Genomic DNA, 8,150 nt, shown 5'->3' with positions numbered 1-8,150 from the left:
GGGCACTTGCCCGGGGCCCCACGAGCATAGGGGCCCCATGCTGATCTGTGTATGTTAAGTGACTTGCAATAAATAAATACTACTTTAAAAATTGTAGGTTCAATAAGTGCTTTTTTCGCAACATTTTCGGTCCCTAAGTGTTTTTTCCGCAACATTTTCCATCCCTAAGTGCTTCTCACAGCGATCTGTTTCGCAACAATTAGCTCCCTAAGTGCTTTGCTTTTCCATCCCTAAGTGCTTCTCACAGCGATCTGTAAGTGCTTTTCGCAACAATGTAGCACCCTAAGTCCATCGCTAAGTGCTTTTCGGTAAGTGCTTTTCGCCGGCACGACAGGGGGGGGCTGGTAGGGAAAGGGGGGTCGGGGTGAGTAACGGTGGGGGCGACGGGGAGGGTGGGAGGAGGAGAGTTGTCGTAGGGGCCCCAGTACACTGCTTTGCCCGGGGCCCATAATGCTATAAAGACGGCCCTGCCTGGAGCTCAGACTCCATTACCGAATGTCACCTTGCGTTTGTTCATTTGAGGGAGTCCTCTGCTGCTACATACTATGTTTCGACATACTAGGAGCATGGAGAACCCGCTGGGAACAGACATCGCGACCTCCTCAGCTCACTGCCGCACCGAACACCACAGCCCCACCCGGCTCGGACACGCCCCGCAAAGAGTGGGTCGCCCTGAACCGGCTCCGCACAAGGGTCGGCCGGTTCAACGCCAACACGCATCGTTGGGGGTTGCGTCCATCAGCAGCCTGCGAGTGTGAAGCAGACCAGCAAACAGCGCAGCACGGCATTTTCAACTGAGGCAGAGAATTCCACAGATTCACAACTCTCTGACTGAAAAAGTTCTTCCTCATCTCAGTTCTAAATGGCCGACCCCTTATTCTTAAACTGTGGCCCCTTGTTCTGGACTCCCCCAACATTGGGAACATGTTTCCTGCCTCTAACGTCTCCAACCCCTTAATAATCTTATAGGTTTTGATAAGATCCCCTCTCGTCCTTCTAAATTCCAGTGTATACAAGCCTAGTCGCTCCAGTCTTTCAACATATGATAGTCCCGCCATTCCAGGAATTAACCTAGTAAACCTACGCTGCACGCCCTCAATAGCAAGAATATCCTTCCTCAAATTTGGAGACCAAAACTGCACACAGTACTCCAGGTGCGGTCTCACTAGGGCCCTGTACAACTGCAGAAGGACCTCTTTGCTCCTATACTCAACTCCGTCCTCCGTCCCTCTGGTGGAGGGGTAGACCTCACGGCCCTCGACAACAGCACATTGCACTGGCTACAGCGCCTGGAGGCCGTTACATAACTTCTGCTGCCTCAAACGCAAGAAGAAGGAGTCTTCGATGTGCGAGACTAAATAATGTAGAGTATAATGTAGAGACGGCAGGGGAAGAGAAATGACATTCTGGCCTTCCATCACAGTGAGGAGGTGACTGGAGGAGACTCACTGTGATGGATGTTTCTTTTTTTTGTGTTTTGTGTTGGTTGGGGTTGTGTAATTTGCTTATTTTATTGCTCTTATTGTTGGACTGTGGGTGACAAAATCTCGTCCAAAAGACTTGTTTTTTGGATGACAAATAGAGATATCCTGTAAACAGAGAACTGCAGATTGCGAGAAATATGCCCTTGACTGTCAAGCAATTTGACAAACGTGTGGGGCATGGGGCTTCTCTTGATTTATAAACTGAGCTAATTTGCTCAATTCTTTGTCCCACTTTCCAGTATTCTTTCTCTCTTTAGGACAACAAATACTCTCTCTGACCAAAAGCCTGCTCCAAGAGACCAACTGCCCAGTCTCCTAACCAATTTGCCTATCTACAGGATTTTTTTTTTACAGAAGTATATATAAATTATACTTGTTTTGAAAAATGTAAATAAACAAATTAATGACACTGTTTTATGTGTAGTTTAGGTTAGCTTAGAGATACAGCGCGGAAATAGGCCCTTCGGCCCACCGGGTCCGCGCCGACCAGCGATCCCCGCACACTAACACTATCCTACACACACACACACTAGGGACAATTTTTACATTTACCAGGCCAATTAACCTACAAACCTGCACTTCTTTGGAGCGTGGGCGGCATGGTAGCGCAGCGGTAGAGTTGCTGCTTTACAGCGAATGCAGCGCCGGAGACTCAGGTTCGATCCTGACTACGGGTGCTGCACTGTAAGGAGTTTGTACGTTCTCCCCGTGACCTGCGTGGGTTTTCTCCGAGATCTTCGGTTTCCTCCCACACTCCAAAGACGTACAGGTATGTAGGTTAATTGGCTGGGTAAATGTAAAAATTGGCCCTAGTGGGTGTAGGATAGTGTTAATGTACGGGGATCGCTGGGCGGCACGGACTTGGAGGGCCGAATAGGCCTGTTTCCGGCTGTATAGATATGATATGATATGATATGATCTCGGAGAAAACCCACGCAGGTCACGGGGAGAACGTACAGACGGCGCCCGTAGTCGGGATGGAACCCGGGTCTCCGGCGCTGCATTCGCTGTAAGGCGGCAACACTACCGCTGCGCCACCGTGACCGCCCAATAGATTGCAACTCTGCCCTGCCCCATGCCAGCTTCATATTCAATTTACCGAGACAAAGCCAGTAGTATTTACACATTTATATATATTTCTTTAAAAAGTAGTCGTGGGAAATGGCGGAGAAAATATTTTAACGCAACTTTTTTTTGGGGGCGGAAGATTTTTGAGACACGTAACTGTCAAAATATGTCAAAGCAGTTGTTCAGTTTTTCTTTAAAACAGAGTGGCATTTTAAAAAAGTCCATCGGAATTTCAAAGCATCAGGTCCCTCGAAGATTTGGAGGGTGTGAGAGGAAAGCTGAAATTCTCTTCATGGCTGGGAGAGGTAATGCAGGAGTTTCGTATCGTGCCACGTCTAAGTCAGCCCGAAATGTTGTGTTTGACTGCAGAATGTGATATCACCAGCGCTGGCTGTTTGTGTTAGACGTTACCGACTCTCTCTGTTCCTCTCTGTCCCTGTCGCTGTCTATATCTTCCGCTGTCTGTCTGTTTCTCTCTGTCCCTCTGTCCCTGTCTCTCTCTCCCTCCTTCCCTGTCTCTCTGTCTCTCTCTCTCTCTGTCCGTTTCTCTCTCTCTCCGTCAGTCTCTCTCTCTGTCAGTCTCTCTCTCTCTGTCAGTCTCTCTCTCTGTCAGTCTCTCTCTCTGTCAGTCTCTCTCTCTGTCAATCTCTCTCTGTGAGATTTATTCTCTCTGTCCGTCTCTCTGGTTCTCTGTCTCTCTTTCTCTCTGCCCGTCTCTCTCTCTCGGTCCTACTTTCTCACTCTGTCTGTCTCACTGTCCATCTGTCTCCCTGTCTGTCTGTCTGTGTGTGTCTCTGTCTGTCTGTCTGTCTGTCTGTCTGTCTCTCTCTCTCTCTCTGTCTCTCCCTCCCTCCCTCTCCCTCAATGCTCTGCTTGCTGACCCGGTCCTTAGGGTTGCCAAACCCTTAAGGCAGCCCGGGTGAGGTGGGCCGAGGGGCGGTGGTCTGTGGGTGGCGGGGGTCCTGTGCACTGGCGACCCTGCACTTCAAGTCCCGCCCTGCCAGGCTGGGCAGTGGCCTGATCACCGAGGTCTTGCGAACGGCCGGGCCAGCCACTCCGGCGTTAGTCCTGGGCTGGCAGAGCACGGAGGGGACAGGAGGAGGAGGAAGGGGAAGGGGAAGGACGCGGGCCGCTGCCTGAGGCGTCGGGGCGGCGGCGACGGTGCCCGCTGGCGGCGGCCGGGGCGCCGGGGCGATCTCGGACGTCAAGATGGCGCTTGGGGCTGGCAGCCTGCTCGGGGTCACCCCGCTCTCGGCGGCCGCTCTGCCGTCCGACGAGGCCTTCCGCGGCCTCCCCCTCCTCTTCCTGGAGAGCTGCCCGGCGCCGAGCGGCGGCGGCAGCGGGCGGTCGGCGGGCCGTTTGCGCGGCGAGTTCTTCGGCGGCTCGGGCGGGAACTTGCCGTCCTTCGGCCCCGCGGCGGCGCCGGGAGGCAGCGCCTCGGCGGGCAGGGCCGGCAGCCTGACCGGGCCGGCGGGCACGCCCGGCAGAATGACCGTGACCTTCTTCAGCAGCGGCACCATGCCCGCGCCGCCGGGCACCGGGGACAGAGGGATTGTCCCCATGGCGAGGGGCAAGGCCGAGGGGGCGATGCACTGAGCCACGCCGGCCGCAGAGATGGCCACCAGCTTCTTGGCCAGCGCCTTGGGCCGGATGGGGGCAAAGCGGTTTATCACGCTGTCAACGTCGGCCGCGGTGGGCTGCTTCCCTCGGCCGGCTGCCGGCGACCCTTCTTCTTTCCCGCTCTGGGAGCTCAGCAGCGTCCCTTTCGACGTCTCCGTCTGCGTACTCTGGAAACAAAAGGGAACCATTTTCTGTTTGTGCAAGAAGGAACTGCGGATGTAGAAACATAGAAACATAGAAAGTAGGTGCAGGAGGAGGCCATTCGGCCCTTCGAGCCTGCACCGCCATTCAATATGATCATGGCTGATCATCCAACTCAGTATCCCGTTCCTGCCTTCTCTCCATACCCCCTGATCCCTTTAGCCACAAGGGCCACATCTAACTCCCTCTTAAATATAGCCAATGAACTGGCCTCAACTACCTTCTGTGGCAGAGAATTCCACAGACTCACTACTCTCTGTGTGAAAAAAAACTTTCTCATCTCGGTCCTAAAAGACTTCCCCCTTATCCTTAAACTGTGACCCCTTGTTCTGGACTTCCCCAACATCGGGAACAATCTTCCTGCATCTAGCCTGTCCAACCCCTTAAGAATTTTGTAAGTTTCTATAAGATCCCCCCTCAATCTTCTAAATTCCAGCGAGTACAAGCCGAGTCTATCCAGTCTTTCTTCATAAGAAAGTCCTGCCATCCCAGGGATCAATCTGGTGAAGGAGCCACTTGCGCTTAATTTAGTTACTGTCGTTTTATTGTGGCGATGTTCAATATTTCTAGTTTCTGTCTATTTTGCATGCTTGTGGGTGTGATTTGGTACGTAATGGGGAGTGTTTACATGGGAGGAGGCTAGCGTGGCTACAGAGATTGTGGGTCCGTTTAGTCTTGGAGGATGGAGAGAACACAGTTTTTTACCCCACTCACACTCACGCCAACCACAACCACCATGACCACACAGTAACGACTACACGATCTTTACGGTATTGCTTGAAAGAAGAAACAGTTGATAAGAACGAAAAGTTATGAATTGCTCTTTTGATTTGTGCTACTTTAATAAAGACCAATTAATCCAGAAACAGCGTTTGGAAGATTTGTTTTTGTTATCTCAGAGTGCGGTGTGTGTGTAAGCTGTACCTCCGTTCCATCCCCGAGCAGGGCCGTTTTTACAGCATTATGGGCCCCCGGGCAAAGCAGTGTACTGGGGCCCCTACCGTTACTCTCCCCCACCCCCCTTTCCCTACCAGCACCCCCCCTGTCGTGCCGGCGAAAAGCACTTACCGAAAAGCACTTAGCGATGGACTTAGGGTGCTACATTGTTGCGAAAAGCACTTACAGATCGCTGTGAGAAGCACTTAGTGACCGAAAATGTTGCGAAAAAAGCACTTATTGAACCTACATTTTAAAAGTAGTATTTATTTATTGCAAGTCACTTAACATATACAGATCAGCATGGGGCCCCTATGCTCGTGGGCCCCCGGGGAAGTACCCATCAGGCCCATGCGTTAAGACGGCCATGTCCCTGAGCAGTAATGGCTATCAAAGTCGGACTTTGAGAAGGTATAGAAACTGCCATTACTGGTTTAAACTGAAGATAAGGCACAAAATGCTGGAGTAACTTATCGAAACGTATAAGATTATTAAGGGGTTGGACACGTTAGAGGCAGGAAACATGTTCCCAATGTTGGGGGAGTCCAGAACCAGGGGCCACACAGTTTAAGAATAAGGGGTCGGCCATTTAGAACTGAGATGAGGAAAAACCTTTTCAGTCAGAGTTGTGAATCTGTGGAATTCTCTGCCTCAGAAGGCAGTGGAGGCCAATTCTCTGAATGCATTCAAGAGAGAGCTAGATAGAGCACTTAAGGATAGCGGAGTCAGGGGTTATGGGGGGTTACGCCTCGGCAGAAGTCGAACTATCTGTCCATGGGAGAAGCATGGGGGAAGAGAGAAGAATTTTCTTGCCTTCAATCACAGTGAGGGGGTGCCTGGAGGAGTCACTGTGATGGATGTTTGTGTTAAAATTGTGTGTCTTGTGTCTTGTGTCTGTACTGTTGTGGCCGCGTGGCAAATGATTTTCGTCCAATTCATTTTGAACGACAATAAAGGCATATTATATTATTATTATTATAAAAGCGGGCACGCAGAGAGGAGCGCAGCAACTTCAACAGACCAGAGACCCACACACAAATGTGACCTTTGCGACAGAGGCCGTCTCTCCCGCGTTGGTCTCTTCAGCCACAAGCGACGCTGTTCTATAGACAATAGTCAATAGGTGCAGGAGGAGGCCATTCGGCCCTTCGAGCCAGCACCGCCATTCAATGTGATCATGGCTGATCATTCTACATCAGTACCCCGTTCCTGCCCTCTCCCCGTACCCCCTGACTCCGCTATCCTTAAGAGCTCTATCCAGCTCTCTCTTGAATGCATTCAGAGAACTGGCCTCCACTGCCTTCTGAGGCAGAGAATTCCACAGATTCACAACTCTCTGACTGAAAAAGTTTTTCCTCATCTCAGTTCTAAATGGCCGACCCCTTATTCTTAAACTGTGTGGCCCCTTGTTCTGGACTCCCCCAACATTGGGAACATGTTTCCTGCCTCTAACGTGTCCAACCCCTTAATAATCTTATACGTTTCGATAAGATCTGCTCTCATCCTTCTAAATTCCAGTGTATACAAGCCTAGTCGCTCCAGTCTTTCAACATATGAAAGTCCCGCCATTCCGGGAATTAACCTAGCCGAGGTGTGGAGCAAGTAGCCAACTAGGATGCATCACCCATGGTCAGCCGTGACCGAGGGGATCTAAGAAGAAGAATTGTAAAATTGTCCCGGGTTTGAGTAGATCAGTGTTAATGTGCGGGGATCGCTGGGGGGGGGTCTATTTCGACGCTGTATCTCTAAACTAAACTAAACTCTAATCCACCCCAAGGCACGGCAGCCGATTGTAACTCTCCACTGAAACACTCGGTTGTCAAATGGAGGACAGTTCATCAAGGCAGGAATGGCACTAAATGCCCGGCAGCGTTTCGCACACACCTGCGTGTCTTGTGTTTTCTCCTCGGCGTTCTTCCCCGCGTTCTTGGACGGCTGTCGATGCTTTGGGTCCTTCTCCCCTTTCAGCATGTTCTCTGCGGGCGAAGCAAAAAGGGCACAGATGGGCAGAAGTACAAAAGTAGGACTTTTCAACAAAAAAAACCAAACAAACGGGGCTTGCTAAAATTTATTTCGCTTTAGGGTAGAAGGCGATTTTCCATTGTGGGTAGGGGGGGGGAAAAACTGCAGGCGCTGGTTTAAATCGAAGGTGGACACAAGATGCTGGAGTAATTCAGCGGGTCAGGCAGCATCTCGGGAGAGAAAGAATGGGTGACGTTTCGGGTCGAGACCCTTCTTCAGACCTTGTCCTCCATTGTTCTTCCCCTTCCCTCCCTCCCTCCCAAACAGCGAACTCCCCCACACCATGTCCTCCATTGTTTCCCCTCCCTCACGACAGTCTCCCCCTCAGCCAAGTCCTCCATTGTCCACTGTTCCCCCTCCCTCCCTCCCTCACGACAGTCTCCCCCTCAGCCAGGTCCTCCAATGTCCACTGTTCCCCCTCCCTCCCTCCCTCACTCCAGTCTCCCCCTCAGCCAGGTCCTCCATTGTCCACTGTTCCCCCTCCCTCCCTCCCTCACTCCAGTCTCCCCCTCAGCCAGGTCCTCCATTGTCCACTGTTCCCCCTCCCTCACGCCAGTCTCCCCCACTCCATGTCCTCCATTGTCCACTGTTCCCACTCGCTCCCTCCCTCCCTCACGACAGTCTCCCCCACGCCATGTCCTCCATTGTCCCCACTCCCTCACGACAGTCTCCCCCACGCCATGTCCTCCATTGTCCCCACTCCCACGCCAGTCTCCCCCTCAGCCAGGTCCTCCATTGTCCACTGTTCCCACTCACTCGCTCCCTCCCTCACGCCAGTCTCCCCCTCAGCCAGGTCCTCCATTGTCCACTGTTCCCCCT

General features: G+C 52.0%; 1 protein-coding gene across 4 annotated transcripts in view; it reads right to left on the bottom strand.

The window, feature by feature from the left end:
* Positions 1 to 2,641: 2,641 nt before the first annotated feature.
* Positions 2,642 to 8,150, bottom strand: part of LOC144612272 (uncharacterized) — a 35,461-nt gene continuing 29,952 nt past the window's right edge. For all 4 annotated transcript variants that reach the window (XM_078431834.1, XM_078431836.1, XM_078431835.1 and 1 more), the window contains 2 exons: positions 7,194 to 7,285; positions 2,642 to 4,339 (listed from right to left, as the gene is read on the bottom strand). In XM_078431834.1, the coding sequence (XP_078287960.1) occupies positions 3,458 to 4,339; positions 7,194 to 7,285 (974 nt within the window). In that variant the 3' untranslated portion in view covers positions 2,642 to 3,457. The remainder of the gene's footprint in view (positions 4,340 to 7,193; positions 7,286 to 8,150) is intronic.

This window comes from Rhinoraja longicauda, chromosome 44 (assembly GCF_053455715.1).
Source record: "Rhinoraja longicauda isolate Sanriku21f chromosome 44, sRhiLon1.1, whole genome shotgun sequence".
In the NCBI taxonomy this organism is placed as follows: Eukaryota; Metazoa; Chordata; class Chondrichthyes; order Rajiformes; family Arhynchobatidae; genus Rhinoraja; species Rhinoraja longicauda.
The sequence above is the reverse complement of the archived record's forward strand: the minus strand, read 5'-3'. Positions and strand labels throughout refer to the sequence as shown.